We start from the raw sequence: 20197 nt of genomic DNA on the forward strand, positions 1-20197 counted from the left end.
TTTGTCATACAACAAGAATTGTTTCATTCATTGATTGTTCAGAATTTATTCACAGTAACAGATTACAATTTCCATCTAAGATGTTTCAGTAGATTTCTTGCCATAAACATAGTATAAAATCAAAGTGTTATCTTAGCTACGAATCTCCTAAAATATAAGATAAAGAAAAGCCAAATTGTTTATAAAATACTCCAGCCTGAACATATGGCTTCATTTACATCCTATACATTCTCTTCTGGAAACAATATTTGACAGTCAATAGCACCTATTTATTAAAAAAAAAGCATTTAGAATTTACTGAAGTACAATACACTTCCTAAGGCAAACATTCAATTAACAGACCAGAAATTCATGTGAGTATGCCTTCAGCAATTCATTCATTCTATATTTCAAAATCAGCTAAAACTAACCCTATCAGGATAAAAATTGTGATGAATTTATTTGCCATTGTGACAGCATTTAAGGTCTGATATAATACAATACAGACTGGCCATTTTATTTAACCATTCCAATTAAGAACAATTTAATACTCAATATTCTACAGTTTGAGTGTTTAGCTAAGTATTGTATGTCAGATTCCAAAGTAAACTGAACGTTATTTGGGTGCTACTATATGTTGATTCAGTAGCTCCACATAAAAGTTTTTTAAGTTTAAAAAATGAGATTAATCAAAGTTCTGGTTTGATTTGCATTTCTGATGTTTAAAAGAACTAAAGCAGTTACCATTACATAATAAATATTTTAACAGACTACTTTCTGTTAAGTCAATGTTTGAAAATCTTGCATGTTTATCGCTTATAAAAAAAATCTCTGAATACTGTCAAAATGCTTTCTTCTTGGAGCATGTAAGCATCTAGTCTATAATAAAAACAAAATAAACTGATAAAATCACTGTTCCCATATTAAAGTCCGATGTACACAAACTCTCACAGAGATTCCTATAATTAAAATAGTTCAGAGATGCTTTCAGTATAGAAACATTTACTTCTTTCAAGAGCCAAATTCAGTTTATTAGAATCCAGAATCTGCATTTTAAAATATTGTTTCAGGCTGCAATAAGGAACAAACTTAGGTTTCCTTGCTTTCCAAGTTCCATTATATAACTAAAGAGTAAGTCCAATTAAACCTCTGATAGTAATACACATCAGGAAAAAAAAATTACCATTTGAAGTTATGTATTCCAATCACAGCTTTCTTGCCCAGTTATTTCTGCTGGTATATAGATTGCTCTCCGTTTAATTATCTAAAGGCCCAGCTAGTATCAAGAAACATGATGCCAGAACATAGACAAAAGTGTCAAAGGGCATGATTATCTGCTCCACCAACAAGTAACCAATTACTTTTTAATTCTGTATTTAAGTGCTTACAAGCTGCAGATGTAATGAGTGATTCCATTATGTTCCACGTTTCCTTAAATAAAATCACATTACTGTATAGAAGAAATTTCAGAAGGTGCCATTTTACCATCAATAGATACACAGCAGCAATGTGATGCTAAAAAAAATCAGCAAAATATTGGGATATGGTGAATGGCCTAAAGGCAAAGAATATATCCAGTTTTTTCCCACACATACAACATTGAGCACAAAACTTGTACACTATTTCTTAAAGGATTCTTACAATTACGCTATAGAATTAAGGATTTTTAAATTTCTATAGCTATATAAAGTACATATAGAAGTAATATGTATAGATTTAGCGGTGTGTATGTACAAAACTTGGAACTTTTGCAGGAAGGTGTATTTATTGGAAATAAAATTTCAAGTCTTATTAAGAACTTAGATGGAAAATTTGTCATGACAAGGGTGACGTAGTACCTTATTTCTGAATGACCTGGTCCAGGGACATTGAAAATGTTGCACAAACTGTGAACAGAACAGCTAGTTTGTGGTGCTCTGCACCAAACTGAACCATGCTTTGTTATTCAGTGGTGGAGGAAACAACAGAAAAAATCCAAGGCTGAAGGGTTGCCTTGGTGATGGCATATTGGTTATCAGTCGCAACTGGGGAAGAGAAAGCAAATGCTGGAAAAGTCATCTGTAAGGTGGGTGGAACAGGCAGGCAGTATGATATGCCATGCTGAATATCAGCAGTAACGGTTAAAGGCAAGCCACGGGAAGAGCAAGGAGATGGCAGCAATGCATAGGCCTCGGTGAGGAGGAAATAATGTGCATCAGTCTTAAACTAACTTTCTCCAAAAAAACTACATTGGTGTCCCTCCAGATTTTGTTTTGAACAACCCAACATTACATTTCGGATGAGCTGTGTTTGATTTAGAACAGTTCAACCAAATTTTCACACAATTATCTTTTTCAAATTTAAAATAAAATATACTTTGTATACACCCCTTCTCTCATCTCTTATGTCAGTTGATTGTGCAATGCTTTAAACAACAACCTTGATTTTTTTGAAGCAGAAAAAGTTAAGAGTAATACATACATTTTCTGACTTTGATTTTTAAGAACTACTTAAAAAATTTAAAGCTCAAATTTTGCAATATATTAAACTTTCTAATAATTTTTGTTATATTCTATATATAATTGAATGACCTCTATGTCTACATTTATCTCAGTAAGGACAGCTGAATGAGAAACATTTGTTATAGAGATAAATACTTTTTCAAAGATTCTAAGTAGCAGGGCACACATTTAATATAAATACTGTATTCCTCCAAGGTATAGGGATAATTTAAAGACTTGAGTCTTACCTTGAACATGCAATAATATTGGTTAAATGTTAAGAATACTCGTTCTACCACTGCATGCTTAGTTTTTATATACTGCATATACAAATGTCAATTTAGCAAGTAGTTATATAACAGGATTTGGAAAAAAAATCTTGCTCTGAATTATAAAAGGGCTCCATAACTTTAAATCTGGAATGATCTAGCAAGGAAGAGAATACCTAATTATATTCCAACATGCCTTTCCACTGCCATATATCTATGCTATGGCCAATTGGATTTAAAAGGAGTATTGTTTCTCATGAAGTTATAGTTTCTAAACTTTGCAATACAGTTAATACTGTAGGCACAGAGATGCTTTAGAAATAGCTACATGAAAAAACAATCTAGTACAGATGATGCTGGTGCATTTAACCAAAGGCTTCTCACATATTTCAGTCAATTGGAGGTAGGTGCTCGTCAATAAATTTCTTCACATCCATCATTTCCTATTTAGGAATGAAAAACAGTTAGTTTAGATGGTTTGACACAAATATTCTCTTTACTATAGAAAGAACTGGGCTCCTCACCATGCAAGGAACTTTTCATTCTAGTCTTCAATCAGTACTACTACTTCGCTAAGATCAAGTTTTTCATTCAGTGTCCTGATTTACATCTTCAACTTGTCTGGATTAAAGTATAATAACCAATTATATTGAAGCAAGTGCCACTGAACTAATTGCTACTGAACTAATAAGATCAAAATGGCCAATGTCACCTTCCCACAAGCAAAGTCAACGAGGAAGCCGACAGGAAGTCAAAAGTTGCCCTGGTGATAGTCTCAATGACCCACAATTATAATAAGTGGGACTGCTGGAATTGTCACCACTCAGCTCCATAGTTACATGATGTCATAAAAGAGTTCCTGCTCCCAACTGCTGTTGTAATGCAACGACTACCTGTACCACTTAAATTATTTTCATTTTTTCCTGATTAAAATAACTCATTCTTAAAACAATCATTACCTCAATACATGAGCTATGCATCATGCCTGAGTAAATTTTGAAAGATATGTTGCCAGGGTTTAACATTTTCTTTAGTGTTTCAGAAGTCACACTTCCAAACATTAAAGGAACCAAAGGATCACTGTCACCATGGCACTGGAGAATAGAAATGTCTTTATTGATGCAATTGATGGAACTCTAGAAAAAAATGTTACAAGAAGTCACATTATTATGAGAGTAAAGCATATTACACAGGCTGTTTATTTGTTATATGTTCATGTTTTTATTTCAGCCTACCTCTAAGCAGCTATAGCTACCATCCTTTTTATTCACATAATCATATACTATGGAATGCTACACAGAGAGTATGTGGTTGGTATCATTTGCTAACTTTTGTGAGCCCCCCCCCCCAAAAAAAAATAATAATAATCCAAATTTCAGGCTCTTTAACCCAGGACTCTACATTGCTGTTTTTGAAATTTATTGGAATACAGGATTGGAATCTACATATCTTTGGTTTTCTGACACATAGTGGAATTTGTCAATCCCTTTAAAATTACTGCAGCATTATTTGTAAAACAAAATAAACAATAAGAATTTGTAAACTGTCCAAAATTGCTTTTGTAAACTGTCCAAAATTGCTGGCAGTCAGACAGCTTATAGATTTAGTAAATTATGGTTCATTGCAGTTAGCGAGGGGTTTGGCATTTTTATCTGCCTACCAAGTTCTCCGGAGATAGGCAGATGTTGATGTTTGTTGCAGGATGTAATCTATTCCAAATAAAGCTACCTTTTACAACTGATCAATAGTGACTTTGTTAATGCCAAGGGTATTCAAGTGGTGCTCTAGTTATTTTTGTACCCAAGGTGCCTATAACTATTGGTACTACCTTTGCTTTCTTTTTCTACAGTCATTGTATTTCTATTTTCAGGTCTTTCTATTTTGTTATTTTTGTCCGGTTCTTTCTAATCTGCTGCCTTCAGGTCATCTTCCTATCCAGACTTCCTATTTGAATACTCAGAATTCTAACATTTCTTTTACAGTCATTCAATACATTGTATTAATGAAATGTTGGTTGTATTTTTTCCATATTTAGCCAACAAAGAAGAGGATCTTTAAAATGCTGTAAAATGCTATTAGGATCTTATATTTGACAATATAAATAAAAAATAACTCTCATTTTTATGAAACCAATGACTACCTGAGGAAATGAAGTCCGTAGTGGAAGCCAACAGCTGAGTGCTATAACCCCCCCTAACTTCTGTTGCGTTGTGAGGGCAGTGTATAAAGATAAAGCTCCTCCCTAATAAAAATCAAGGTAAAGTCCATTAATAAAGACAATCAAATATTGAACAACAAACACAGTTTACTTTTAAAAACTGGAATTTCTATTATATTTTATAATATTCAAGAAACTAGTCTAAACATGTAGAAACATTTGCAGAAGTACATTTCTGTCTCCCATAATACTTTTGTCAGTGTATCACTTCCAAATTTATTTTGTTAACTATGGAGCATTTGTTACGCTACCAATGTATTTTATAAAAATTTTAAAATACATTAAGAATCCATGGCTGTAATCAAGTCAATATTTGTCTAATTTCTGAGTACAGACTGTAAAACTGAGCCTTTGTATAAAGGAGAACTGTCTTTGTTTAATCCAATTCATAAGGTATTTTAATGTAAATCATTTTATATACCCTATATATGTATTATCTTATATTATCCCATGTACATTTTCATGTTCATTTATTTAAGAAGCTAGCGCTTGATGTGAACATGGGATTAAGTTATCAACCGAAAATCTAACAATACTATTTGTGTGCCAAAAATGTCACAAACACATAGAATTATTTTAATTCTGCTATACAAGAAAAGCTTATCAAGTCAAAAGTATTTGCTATAAACTATGCAAAATATATTTTGGATAATACAAAATTACCAGTATGATGAAAACAATAATAATTTTATATGTCACCTCTCTCCTGGTGACTCTACATATATGTGGAAACTTCAGTTTTAGTATTTGTATTGGTCTGAACATCATTATTCATTCTGTACTCTGAAGGGAAAAAGAAATTTAAACAAGCACATCAAATCTACCAGTAAAACTGGATTGTCTTCGTGCTGTTCCAAGCTAAATATCTACAATAGGCATGGACCTAAATAACGATATTTAGAAATGTGTAGGAAAAGGTATTTGGGAACTTTTTGTAGAATCAATATTTTGATTAATAAGCCAAAATGTTTAAAAGTTCGACTTGAAATCAAGTAATCAGTTAGTTCCAACAGATCTGCCATACTGTTAGGGTTTCCATAGAATCAGAATTGTTATATCAGTATTACCTGAGAAAATCCTCCCAACATTATTCTGTTTGAGGGTATTCCATTCCTTACTTCTTGTTCTATAAGTGTGTTCACTGAAAGAAATAACTGAACATTAATTATGTTTATAAAAGAAATATCAGACCACAACAGAAAGATACTATGGATACAATACTTATTTAATGGTTATATGGTTCCCCTCACTTTGGAGTTTTCACTTTAGGATGGGTAGGGATTGACATATTAATTGTTATTTTTTTACTATTCTAAAATACAATTACTATTCACACCAGGAGTCTCTCCCTCTATCCACACTCGTAAAGGAAGTCCTGGAAGGTGCGCTCACTCTTAGCCAGCAGCAGACACACACACACACACACACACACACACACACACACACACACACGCTCAGAAGGTGCGCCCGACTCTCAGCACCACAGATTCCAAGAAAGAATTCAGCTAATGTTCCTGACAGGATTCAGAAGTTCAGAATATCAATGGCTGACCGACAGGAGACAAATAGTTATCTGCCACACCTATTCGTCTCCACGCCCTGCCTTTTATCCCCAGAGTTAGAGTAGGGCTTAGCTAGTAGCACTGGCCCTTCCATCCCTAGGACCGGCCTATAACATCCTGCTGTTCTCCTCTCCTCTGCCTTCTGCGCATCTGTGCATCAGACATTGGACTGATCTGTTCTTCCTCTTCCTCTCAGTCACCTCCAGACCTCGGGGCTGTTGCCTCTCCATCTGGAAGTGATGGACGGCGTAGGCTCCGCCTCTATATCTCTGACAGCTCCATTCCCTCTTCCCTCTCAGATTGTGTTGATGCTGCCCCGACTCCCACTCTACCTCATCTTTTTTGGCACCTGGAGAGGCTGGCGGCTGATAGGCCACAACAAATATAATCTTCCTGATACAGGGAGCATTTGGCTAGATCAAAGCAGTCAAACTCACGTCCCGTGGGCCAGATAAGTCACGCGCTGGCCATGCCTACTCCCGGTTTAGCAAAGGGGGGAAAAGTCACAGTACATCACGTAATACCGCAAGTTTGACACCTCTCGACTAGATGATTGTGTTTCCTCCCAACTGCACAATTCTATGCGTCTGTATCATTTTGCTGCATTCTACTATTCATCTGGATTTCTTCAAGATAGATGTGGTATTCTCAGAAACTATTCTTGCTATTCAATGCTATTTTTAAAAAATCATAAAATATCAGACATTATTTTCATATGTAGTTTGTTGCCTGAAGTACTTATTTGTTTATTCGTTTATATGGCTGCTCACTCAACCTACAAATTCCACAGTACTATTTAGATATGAAGATTACTTGCACTTTTCTGTAGTATCAATGGAACATAGCTTACATTACAAAATATAGGTTTATAAGTAAGATGGAAATTGGTAAATTCCTAAGCAATTATAATTATGTACTTCATTAAATACAACATGAACATACCATTTTCTGATGCTTGTTTAATCCCAGCTTCATCTTCCTGTGAATCTGGAGCGAGTCCAAAAATATCGAACCTTTAATCAAACAATTACATTGTATTATATTATGCAAGAAACTTCATAATGATTAGAATAAGCATAAAGTTATACAAGTTCAATCTTGTATCTAGCAGGCTTAATGAAGCTCAGTCTTCCATTAAAATATATACTGTAACAGAAAACCAAGCCTTGAAAAATGAATTCTCAGGATTTCTGATGATACTTTTCATAGAATAAGGAATTCCTTTTTCTTCCAAACTTCCCTATCAGCTAAAGCTGTTCTGGTGAAACATACCAGAACTCGTTTGCTCAAGTTCATATAAAAACATTTAGTTGAAGAGTCTGTAGGACGCATGAGAATTGACAAGATAAAAATTAGTCAACCGCAGGATAAGGTTTTTCAGCTTTATATCAATCTCTAAGACTGTGAAATTGGAAAAGGTATTCAGTCAGGCACTACACGAAGAGGTTGTGCTAAATTCTTGGCTTCAAATTTGAGAGCAGTGAATGAGAATACAGTATAGTGGAAACATCTTGTCAAGATATATAAGGATGTCAGATGACCTGTGCATTTTCAGCAGTACAGTCACCATGGATTATTCTTACTACTAGCAGAATTAAGCCATACTTGCTCAAGCTTGCAGCCATCTATGCTGCAGGATAGTTCATGGACCTTTGGGCAAGTGCTATATCAATATTTGAGTTCTAATCAGTCTTCCTTGAAACACCTTGATAGGGTCTTCAATACTATTTTAAGACCAATAATATTCTTAAAAGTATTGCCTACATATAGAATAAAAAAGTGTCTTCAAACAAATTTTGGGGAAGGAAAATGTATGTTATGGAGATGGCCCAACGAAGAATTAATACAGCAGTTGTACAGGTGTTGGGTCAACATGCAGTCTTGCTTAATGCCTTTCTCAGTTTTAATAGCACTGGTGAGGTCATGGGGTTAAATCTTAGTCTGAATGAAATGCCTTCGTGTATCATACATATGAAATGAAATAAATGCTGGTCAGTTAAGAAGGCCTCCAACTTCTTCCACAATTTTGCTCAGTATTTGGAATAAAACATTGCTTAAAATCAACAAAAGCAATATAGAGGAAGATGCAAGAAATACTTTTAAATGAAGTGCTGAAGTACAAGGTACTGATTAATGTCAGTTGACTTCTTTCAAAATCTATTTCAAAGCAAACTTTCTTGCTTCAACCAATTCCAGATTTTCCACTATAGATATCTTGCATACAACTTGCAAGTGGTTTTGAGGAGGTCAATAGCTCTATAATTAGAAAGATATCTCTCTTTTTTATACTTAGGAACAAATACCCATGCAGACTCAGCCAAGAGATCAATACAGGTAGAGTGAAACCAGATTAGAGGCCCAGAAAACCAGATTGCTTTTAATGGCCTATATAGGGATTTGGTCATGAGTGTCCATGTTGGCAAGTTTTATAGCTTGCATAGGATTCCTAATTTTACAGAAATGCCCTCATAGATTTCATAAAATATGTTTCCCAACTCCTGAGGGAGTGGTACATAATGATGCACTGTTATGAGAGCTTGATGTGATATACCCAAATGAAGCTGAGCCATTAAATATTTCTGCCTGAATGAGTTCCATCCAATTTTTTTTCAGGATTTCCCTTTTCTTGCACACCAACTGTTGTTTATTGTATCCCTTCTGCTGGAATAAATCCAATGCAGCTGGACAATAGTGGGTACATAAGCCTGGGAAGTGGTAACAAGAGCTATAATTTACAGAGTCCTTTAAGTGGTAATGGTGTTGCTAATGATTGCGGGTTAGGCAGTATTGGTTCTCCTTGTAAATAGTCTTGTTGTTTTTCATGAGTGTATTAGGGGACATCTAGCTGATGGACAAAGCAAATTGAAGGCTTTGAAGGAGATCTGACTCCAAAAAATTATTTATCATTTGATTTATTTGATGAAGGGTCCATTTGGCTCAACAAGAACTTTTAAGATTCTTAATTACATGGCCATTTATCATTCTAATAAGGAAATACTCATAAAGACTCATTGAATGTGATGAATCCATAATCTACTGATTTGTTTGCATGTAAGGGAGAGTTGGCTGGTTGAAAGTTAGAAGTATGTGCTAGATAAGTAGTGAAAAAAAGTCAAATATGGAGGTTAAGAATTGAAGCAAGAAGGTCATTATTGTCTTGCAGATACACATCTATGGGCATTGGCATGGATTTCTAGAAAGTTGCTTTTTCTGTAGGGCACATTACTAGTAAAGCTGCTTTTTAATTTTAAATATGGCTTTACATTCTGTAAGCCGCCTTGAGTCGCCATGGGCGAATAGGCAGCAATATACATTCAATAAATAAATACATAAACAAACAAAATACTTCAAGTTGACTGATGGAACAGACTGCTAATGTTAATATGGCCAGGTTCTGTTGACGTTTTAATCCTCTAAGTGCCTTGACACTGCGTAGATCAAAGGCTTATTGGAAGCATGGCTGCAATGTTATTTAGTCATTGCAATATAAGGATCTTTCTGCTCATACTAGGTAAAAATCAAGGAAAGCCTGATGACGTAGATGGATGGGGAAAAAAGTAGGTACTTGTTTCAGAGGTTACCTCCATTATCACTCTGTTCCAGAGAGTGGCTTGGATTGAATCTTTTGAGGGTCAAGAAGGCAGCCTGGCTTCTCTGTTATGATTTCCAGAGGGGAAGAGAAGAGGGGGTCCTAAAGCTATAAATTCATGCTGATTCTGTAGTACGGATATAGGACTTGATCTCTGTCTGTTGGGTTTATGAAACCTGGCACCATTACTGGAACTGGTCTGAATGCTTTTCTTTCCTCTATATGACATTGAAGCTATAGGGATTGAACCAGAGGACAAGGCCGGTCATAAGCTGAGTGTTTGTTTGAAAAGCTGTTATTAGTAACCATCTTGGCTCCTTGCCCTTTATAAACTACACTCTATAGACAGGACGCACTTGTGGCCCAATCCAATATATCTTATCAAATGTGCCATATGAAATTAGAATCAGTGGCTATTAAGTCCCTTTCCATTTATTCTTCATTATTATTTTTTAGCATAAACAGTATAAATCACAGGAATAAATAAATTCCTGTTCCAAAACTAAATGTTTCAAAATTAAAAACAAAAAATGGTAAAAAAAATTAATCCCTCACTTACCAAGAAGGCATGGCCATATTCATGTTGAGAGAAACTGGCATGACAGGCCTTGAAATTGTGTAAAGAAAGGTTCAAGTTAAAAATCAGTAAGAATGTTTTAAATATTCCCTTCTGCATTTTAACAAATGTTAGACTGTTTTTTTGTTTTTACTTTTTGTAAATCATAGAATTGCATTATGCTGTTCTCTAATACATCTCTTTTCTTCATTTCTTATCACATTGTGATATTAATACCGTATCTATTCAAAGTAGTTGGTTATTCAATAGAATTAGATAAAGGGCAGAATTGTGGGATAAAAATTGTAGACTAACAATGTCAATGGCCTATAAGGAAAATTAATACAAAATGTTTTATAGGTGGCATTTACCACCAGAGAGAGTTGCAAAGATGTTTGAAAATCTATCAGCTAAATGTTGGAGGTGTAATCAGATACCAGGTTCATATTATCATAGGTCTAAATCTATCAGAAGTCCAATTGTTTTTTCTTTCTTTCCTTTTAATTTCAAGACCTGGTACTTTACTCAATTTTCTGTTTAAAAAGAAACCAATACAAACACTAAAAGGATGGGACGATAAAACTTCCATGAATATACAGTCAATCCAAAATAAAGGGAAGTTGAATTTATGGCAAAATAAAATCTGCATTCCTGCATTGCTTTTACTTTCTTGTAAACTTTTATGTTTGTCTGTGATACCATTATATTTTTTACAATCCAGTCAATAATTCTTGATGTTACTCAGCCATACATGCATTGCTAATTATGTGGCATATTCCTTAGATGTACACTGTCCAGGCCAAACAGGTTTTTGTAACAATTTGTTTTGTCGAAAAATTAAGCATTTTAGATGGTGGTTCTAGGAATTTGCTTTTCTGCCCTATCTCAGCTCATGGTAAAATTAAGGAATAGTTCATAATAACTCACAAGTTAAAACAACTTATGGGCACCTGCTGCCTGACGTGCTCTCATATTATTTCTATTAAATTGCTCCTCACCATTATCAAGCAAAGGGTCAGCTCTGAAGAAACTGCTGGTCATAATTCTCATGTCTCTCATTAAGTTAAAGCCCTATAGAAGAAATTAATTTAGGCTTTGAATCAAAGAGAAATGTGCCTCCCTGGCGGCCCAGGGGAGGGGGGTCACTTGAGGAAGGAAGCAACGAAAGGGAGAGAGGGAGGGAGGAAGGAAGGAAAAGGTCAGAAGGTGGATGGATGGGAGGGAAGAAAGAAAGAAAAGAAAGAAAAAAGAAAAAGAAAAAGAAAAAGAAAGAAAGAAAGAAAGGTTTTGTGCTTCATATAATGTGGAATGGAACTCACTGCGGGGCAACTTATCACAGGACAGCTAAACGTGAGATAACTATAATGTTAAGACAGGAACAAGTCTAGAGTAATTATCTCACATTAAATTGCCCTGCGGCGAGTTGTCCCACAGCAAGTTGGTCATGGCGAGCTGTCCTGCAATGAGCTGGCAGTGGCAAGAGGGCTGCAGAGAGTTGGCCACAGTGAGTTGTCCTAGACCTCACATAATGTGTGATTACCTGGCACATAGGAATTTACAGGAAATACCTATCTATCTCTCTATTCTCATCAGCGTAAACAGGATTAGTTTTTTTGTTTGTCCCAACTCATTGGCTAAGAATTAGCTTAGACTTATATACAGATAGTTCTTGACTTACAATTGTTTATTTAGTGACTGTTGCAACATCCCCATGGTGATGAGATAAAAATTCAGACATTTGGCAACTGGCTCATATTTATGACAGCTGCAGTGTCTCAGGGTCATGTGTGACAAGCAAATACACTGGGGAAGCCAGATTTACTTAACAACCACATTGCTAACTTAACAACTGCAGTGATTCACTTAACAACTGTGGCAAGATAGGTCATAAAATGGGGCAAAATTCACTTAATAAATGTTTCATTTAGCAATAGAAATTTTGGGCTCAATTGTGGTCATAACTCGAGGACTACTTGTACTCCTCACTAGTGCTTTACAGCACTCTCTGAGTGGTCTACAGTGTCACCATATTGCCTTCAACAATCTGGGTCTTCATTTTACTGACCTCGGAAAGATGGAAGGGTAAGTCAATCTTGGGCCAATCAGGATCAAATTCCTGGTGTGGGGGCAGAGTTAGCTGCAATGCTGCTTCTAACCACTGTGCCACCCACAGCTCTTAATTAGGTAGGGTGGAGCTTCTTCAAAATTAAACAATAGGAATGAGGAAGCAGATCCAGGGAAAAAGAAATGGGTATCACCATGGACTTTTGAAGCCGGTGTGTTAAGAGTGGAAGGGCTGCTTTTGGAAGGGACTCGTTCTGAAAGAGGTGGGGAACATTTCTTCCATCTTTAAAGACACAAAAAAGTTAGCACTCAGATGGGACAAAAATGGCAAGCTGGACTGATGAAAGAAATTTGGGGGTCCAAACTTAGTTCTTCTAGCCCAGGCAGGAATTTCCTTCTGTACACAGAGGGGAGCTGCCTGCCCTCTTTTGGCAGGGAACTCTTTCCCTCTGTCCTTTCAATGATTTGCACAGTTGCTCAGTGACTGCACCTGGAAGAATTAGGGTAGCAGTCATTGACAGAGGTAATCACATGGGTGCCTCACTTAACATCTATCCTGACTTGCAACCATAATGGGCAAACTGCATTATGATAAATCAAGGAGTAGCTGTAATTTCTTTCTCATAAACGGGTCACATAATTCTATCAGATTTATTATTGAGAACTGTAAGGAAACAGTAACCAGAAAATTAGGAAACAGTAACCAACTAATATACTTACGCATGCGGACAAATATACTTTACGTGTGGACTCTTAATACCAGCAAATGCTTCTGCCCAGCCATGTCTATAAGAATATGGATAACAAATTCCCATTCAAAATCTTCTCAGCTACTGGTACTTAACATATTTCTAATTTCCATTACTCTCTTCTCAAATATGGAAATAAGAACTATTAATAATCTTAACATTCACAATTGTAAAGTAGCCTGTCTTGAATCGAGTCTGACTCTTGCTCATTGTATCATCATGAACCCTTCATAGTAACAGAAATTCCATGGTATCTGGGTGCTACCAATTTTTAAAAATATTTTTCTTTTTCAAACTGTAAGCTGCCCAGAATCAGTCTGGATCTGGCTAGCTCCTAAATTTAAGAAATAAAAATTTCAAGATGTAAGATGAAGTATTATATTAGGTACATGAATAGAGCTATGAGATATTAAACATACTAAAATTATCCAGGTGTTCTTTTCTACCAAGAGAAGAGGAAATCTCAGAATACTGGGTTTTATCTGCGATACTCAATTTGTAATATTAAAAAAATCTAGAAATAAATTCATAGATTATAAATAAATAATTCCATGGATGACACTCTGCATTCAAAATGACTATTTCAGAAGTTATGAAATTATAACAAGACATTTAATCTTTCATAATTTCTAACTTTGGGACTATTTTTTTCTTCAGTATTGTTTGGTATAGTCTGATATCTTGCATCTGGGTTGGCTTTTTTCCCAGGCATCAAGAGCTCAGGTAACAAAACTGATGATGCAGATTTTATCCCTGCTATTACTGGAACTGATAATAAAAACAGGATGGAGAGTTGAGCACACATTTAATAAGTGAACCTTATTGACATGCAAAAAACATTGCTTTCTGCATCATAGAGAAGCTTAATCCGTATACATACATACTATATTCATATTTTTCAGTATTACATACGTAAGATTTTACAGTGTATATTTCCCCAGTTTATGCTGTACTTTTTTAGACATATATAATATGCAGTATGTATACACATATATATTCCAGAGTGTACTGGTGTAATATCAAGCAAATTATTAAATTCGAACACTATCTTATGCTATTTAAATACAATGTGTAAGCATTTGATGATTGGGCCCACAACATATGTCTCACAGCAAAGCAAAAAGGGCAAGCCACGTTAACTACTGGCAAAAAAGTATTCAATCATATAAATATCTATCTCTGGAGGCTGTCTGTAATCAGTTTCCCATATCATTATAAACTAGATAGTATCACACATACTTTACATTGCAGAATCATATTTCAACAATAAACATCCTTAAAATTCTAAAAGTACTGTTGAGTAAATTTTATATGCATTTATCATTACTTTAAAATTTGTTTTTAATCCATAAAATGATAACATTTAATACTATAGCATTCCTTAAGTTCCCTTCAAACAATTTTATTTCCAATGAAAAAGGCATTAAAATTGAGGTACTTTTCCTTTCAGCATTTACATCTCAGACTCCCAGGAAGTCTTCATTTAATAATTAAGAGTACAATACATTACATCTGCACCTCATATAAAAAAAAAAATGTCTAAATATGATTCTACAAGGAAGTTTTGTATGAAAAATACTATTCTTGTTTTGACTTAATCGTGGCAATTTTAAGTCAAATAATAATCTGCACATACTGAATTTTATCAAAATAACTAAAAAGGACTATTCATATAATTCAAGTTCTTTCATTAACTGAATCTTTAAGAATTAAATCCAGAAGCGACTTCCGGTTTGAAGGGCTTCGGCGACAGACAGAAATCAGCGATCGTGCGTGGTTTCTGTCTGGGCTCGCCGCTGGAGCGCCCCGAGCCGGCTGGTTTCGGGGCTAAGCCACCCTGTAGAGGTGGTGAAGAGGGGGGAGACCGCCAGCAGGGTTGAAGAGAGCCATATCTCTCCTCCTCAGCTGGCCATTACTCCCTTTCCCGAAGGCGGTTGTAGCGGTAGTCAGAAATGGCCACCACAAAGGAGAACTTGACCGGAAAAGAATGTGCAGGAGGAAGATAAGAAGTGAAAGTTTTGGCTGACTGGGTTAAATTGTAAAAGCAACAACCAAGGTACCCTGGAATTTAAACTTACAAAAAATAACATTGCTCCCAAAGAAGAGTCAGAAGCAGCGAAGGAAAGTGAAAAGGGAAAGGTTTGGCTTTTTTTCTCTCTCTCTCCTTCCCTATACTGACAACTAAGAGACTTAAATAAGAAATTGGAAAAATCTGCGTTGACATCAATTGGCAATTAAACTGAAAATAAAACAAAATGCCAAAGGGATAATAAAGATTTCTGGACATTAAAAATTTTATTTTTCATAAGCAGGAAGGGAGAGAAAAAGAATAAGGGCAGGATCTGGAAGAGGGAGGAGACTGCCAGGAATTAAAAAGAATCTACAGTAAAACTTCAACAAGACTTCTAAAAGATACATTTTAACTGAAACTTTGCAACTAAATAATAACCCCAGGAAGAGAAAGTGGGAAAAAAAGAGCAAAAAGAAACAGCTTACATGTATTTGGATTATTTGGTGATCTTTGGATTCTTGGTTATTATATTTGAATGACTAAAATCAATCGGAACAAGATATAGAGAAACAGGACCTATTTAGAGATAATGGGTGAAAATCTAACTGAAAAAGGGATTCTGTAAAGGTACATAAGATTGTATTGTTATATTAGTAATAGAAATAACTTTAGAAAATTGGAAACAACGTATGATTAAAATGAGGGATAAAACAGTTAGTGTAATTCAGTGAAATGTTTGTGAATAAAATAAGTGAAATAAAATAAATGAGAAAATTGAATTAGGAAGGAACAGGAACATTTTAATTAGTTAATGTTTTATAAAATATAAGTGAAGAGAGGGGGGAATTAACTACAGAAAGCTTATAATTGTTCCCATAGAAGTATGATATTTAATTGAAAAGTAATGTTAAAGATGTCAAGACTTTAATGAATATTAATATTAATGATAGAATTGAATTGGAATGGAATGTTGTTTTAATTATATACATTTATATTTTTTTCTTTTTTTAAGAATACAGTGTGTATTTTAAGAATGTACCAAGCAGAATGTGAATGGAAGTTATGTATTATATTGAATGTTACAACTTTAGGGAAAAGATATAAAGGCGTCATACTCCAATCAGTAACTACAGAAAAAATTTTGTTTAATGAGAAAAGATAATAGATAATTGAAACAGGACAGACAAAAATATAAATACAATGATTTGAATTGAGATGAGATAATTAAAATAAAATTGAGAAAATTAAAAGAGGGGAGAAGCTATGCAGAAAATGTTAAATAATAATAAGATATGGAATAGAATATAAAAATAAGCATGAACCTGAATTTGTGTCTGTACGAAGAAAAGTAACCCGGGATTACGCTACTTTCAAAAAAGATGTTTTATTTGTATTTTTTCCCCTTGGTGAAAACTCAAATAAAATTTACAAAAAAAAAAAAGAATTAAATCCAGAAGCATGCATTAATATCTTCCAATATCCAGTTCTCCAATTAATACTGGTAGCATTAAGTCAGGTTCAACTCTTACTGACCACATAGGTATCTATCAAATAAAATGTAAACACTAACTTAAGCATAACATAACAATTAATAAACACTACATTTTTCTTTGCAAGTTGCAAGTAATAAAAGGTGTTTCAAAGGTACAGATTGTTTATTTAAAAAACCATTTTACTTACCCAGTATCTCCTAATCCATGGAGAAATATGACCTAGAATTGAATAGTATATGAATAGTGTTACTACATGCTGGAAAGATAGCTCTTCAACTTTGTTCTGTTCTTGCTTATTTCCCATAAATCTAACTGCAATTGACACTGCTAAAGACAAAGTGTGCCAGTTTAAATATGACAAATCTATGACAAATCTATTAAAAATGTTGATGTATCACCAAGTGCACTCTTTTGACATACTATTTACAGCTGCTACATGGTCTGTGTGGTCAGAAAAAAAGAGTGAAATGTATAAGATTTTCAGTGATTGAAAATTTTAATAATTTGTATTAGCATATCTTTGGCATTTAATTAACAGCAATTTAATCCATTCTTTACTGACAAATGTGCTTAGCATTATTAATCTATTTAATATTCTTAATCTAGGTTTTGAACTTTTTTCTTTTTAATCCACTATAATCTATAATGATAGATCTTGTTCTGTCTTAAGTAGAAAATAAGTTATTATTTATTTTTTCTTATATGGATGAATATAAAATTTTCAGCGGTTGCTGGCAAGATCTTTTTTGGACTGAGCAAGTCTGAAGTTACAGCAATGCTGAATGAAGGGAATTACAACTGGTTATGTTATGGACTGTTACAGTGTCCTCATGGCCACATCATCAAAATTTGAACCTTGGCAGCTAGTATTTACTTACAACTGCAGATGGACTTCAACTGCCCCCCAACTTATCTCCCCCACCATGCCCTTCTGGCCCCTACACTCTGCAGCCCATCATTCTAATTGACTTTCATTATCTTGTTTTTATTGATGACTAAAGCATGTCCCGTATGGTCTTTCACAAGTCAGTTCCTGGAAATGCAAAGCTTTATTCCCTAAGTTGTCCATGGCTGTTTACTCAGAAGACCTGGGGAAGATGGCCTAGTGTGGCCAGCAGCTGCTTCATGAAGGACCAGACCAGGCACACCTCATTAGCAGGAACAAAAGGATCAGCTGGGAGAGTGGAGTACAGGGTGGTGATGGTGACAATGGCTGGGCTAGGGTGGCTTTGGGTCACACCGCTCAGCTGGGCTCAGCTTTATGTTGTAAAGGGTTTCATACTGCAAAGGATTTCATGCTGTGCTGCAGCTTAGGGGCTACTTGCTCTGCATCAAGAAGGCCAAGATACAGCCTGGAAAGCAGCACCAGAGCTATGTGCTTCTACAGCTACTTGCTATCTTGCACGGCAGGGCAATAAATAGATAGGGGAATTGAAAAGGAGTGGCCCCTTAATTACCAAGGCTTGGGAATGGGAGGGACCAAGCCTGAAACAACTTGACTTGGATGGGTACTTGCTTAACAACCTGCAATTCTCAGTGAACAATGGCAACCGGGAGATGGAATTGCTGTTGTTCCATGTGACATGCTTTACATCACTTAGCAATGGAAATTCTGAGTTCTGAATAGAGATGTGCAGAAAATATATTTTTATGATATAGTAATATAACATTTTATAATATAAATGAAAGCAAGTTTCAGAAGTTTCTGTAGAACCTTTCTAAATCAGTTAGAACTCAAAGAAATAATTCATCCTGATTCCCACCTTCACCTCTGTCACCAATATCTCAACAGATCATATTTCATCAACCTGTCCACCCACAATATTTCCAACATTTTCTCTCTTTTTTTTAGCTGACATCCTTTGGCTACCAATGCTTAATTCCCACTGCCTAGTATACCAGCGTACTTACCCCATAATCTTGCCAGAACCTTCTCTTCTCTCTCCTGCATCTCTCAGCTGCTACCAATATCCTTGACTTTTCCCACTCTTCCATAAAACACCTACTCAGAACACCTACATTTCAGTCCACCTGGACAAGAAAACCCCATTTTGTTCCATACTAGAACCAAATATATTTTGATTTAACCCAGTGGTTGCTAACCAGTGGGCCGGGGACCACTGGTGGTCTGCAAGAAAATTTTGGTGGTCCACAGAGAAATGTCAACCCCAAAGCAATTAAACCAGGTTGTATGGGAACACAAGGCTGTGCCGTCCACATGGCCCACAGGAACACAAGGCTTGCCTCACTTGCACTGCGAACAACACGAAGTAGTGAGGGGAAGGGGGAAAGGGGGAAAGGATAGAACTTGCCTCACTCGCCCCCATATGTCTCACCACCGGGCTGCTTCTTTCCACTTCTGCTTTTGGCTGTATGCAAGGAAAGCAGCAAAAGTCTTTTTCTCTCCCCCAAACTCTGCCAGAAATGAGTCTTTGGGATCCTGTAAGGCATCCTGATCCAAGAGCAGGATGTTGGTGTGACAAATCTCACAAAGACTCATTTTTAGTGGAGTTTGGGGGAAGAGGAAAAAAAAAACTTCTGCTGCTTATATTGCTTTCCTTGCATGAAGCGAAAAGTCTCTCTCCCCCCCACCCCCTTGGAACGGAGCTGGAGACGGTATCCTGCAATCTCAAATAAAGAATGATCGATCAGTAGGAAAACCAGGTGGGGAATTTTCCTGCAGACTTTTGGGGGGATTTTCCCAAGGTCACTGCTGCTTTCTGCAGAGACCCTGGGAAAACGTCAGCAAGCTACCAACAGTCAAATTCAGATTAGCGGTCTGCAGGACTTAAAGCTATGAGTTTGGTGGTCCATGAGGTCCAAAAGGTTGGCAACACCTGATTTAACCACAAATTGCAACGAGTAATCTGAATCATGAAACTGTTCAAGGTGTTTTGCTTATTATTAGTCATGAAAGAAGGTAGATTAAATATAAAATAGTGATCAGTTCAAGAGAAATTAACTGGGGTGACTTAGTCACATAGAAAGATTTAGAACTGAATTACAAAAAAATTATATGAAAAGAGATAGGGTTGAAAGGAACTGGAAGACTAAGAAAACTGCAGTTATATGGAATTGATGAAGTCTTCAAAACACAGAATTGATCCATGGTTGTGATATCAAAGATAGGTATGAGAAAGTTACAGTGAATATTACCGATGTACACTACATTTGATTATTATTTTCTTTGCTTACCTGATCCCCTTATTTCTTTGCTATGCTATTTT

The 20197-nt window shown here is 35.6% G+C and overlaps 1 protein-coding gene across 2 annotated transcripts in view; it reads right to left on the reverse strand.

The window, feature by feature from the left end:
* Positions 1 to 20197, reverse strand: part of LYPLA1 (lysophospholipase 1) — a 22840-nt gene continuing 2643 nt past the window's right edge. For both annotated transcript variants that reach the window (XM_087931242.1, XM_026699192.2), the window contains exons 2-9: positions 17158 to 17189; positions 13438 to 13503; positions 10657 to 10704; positions 7451 to 7521; positions 6014 to 6087; positions 4869 to 4970; positions 3688 to 3864; positions 1 to 3171 (exon numbers count right to left, since the gene is read on the reverse strand). In XM_087931242.1, the coding sequence (XP_087787368.1) occupies positions 3118 to 3171; positions 3688 to 3864; positions 4869 to 4970; positions 6014 to 6087; positions 7451 to 7521; positions 10657 to 10704; positions 13438 to 13503; positions 17158 to 17189 (624 nt within the window). In that variant the 3' untranslated portion in view covers positions 1 to 3117. The remainder of the gene's footprint in view (positions 3172 to 3687; positions 3865 to 4868; positions 4971 to 6013; positions 6088 to 7450; positions 7522 to 10656; positions 10705 to 13437; positions 13504 to 17157; positions 17190 to 20197) is intronic.

Source organism: Pseudonaja textilis, chromosome 3 (genome assembly GCF_049901715.1).
Source record: "Pseudonaja textilis isolate UNSWEBS1 chromosome 3, rPseTex1.2, whole genome shotgun sequence".
In the NCBI taxonomy this organism is placed as follows: domain Eukaryota; kingdom Metazoa; phylum Chordata; class Lepidosauria; order Squamata; family Elapidae; genus Pseudonaja; species Pseudonaja textilis.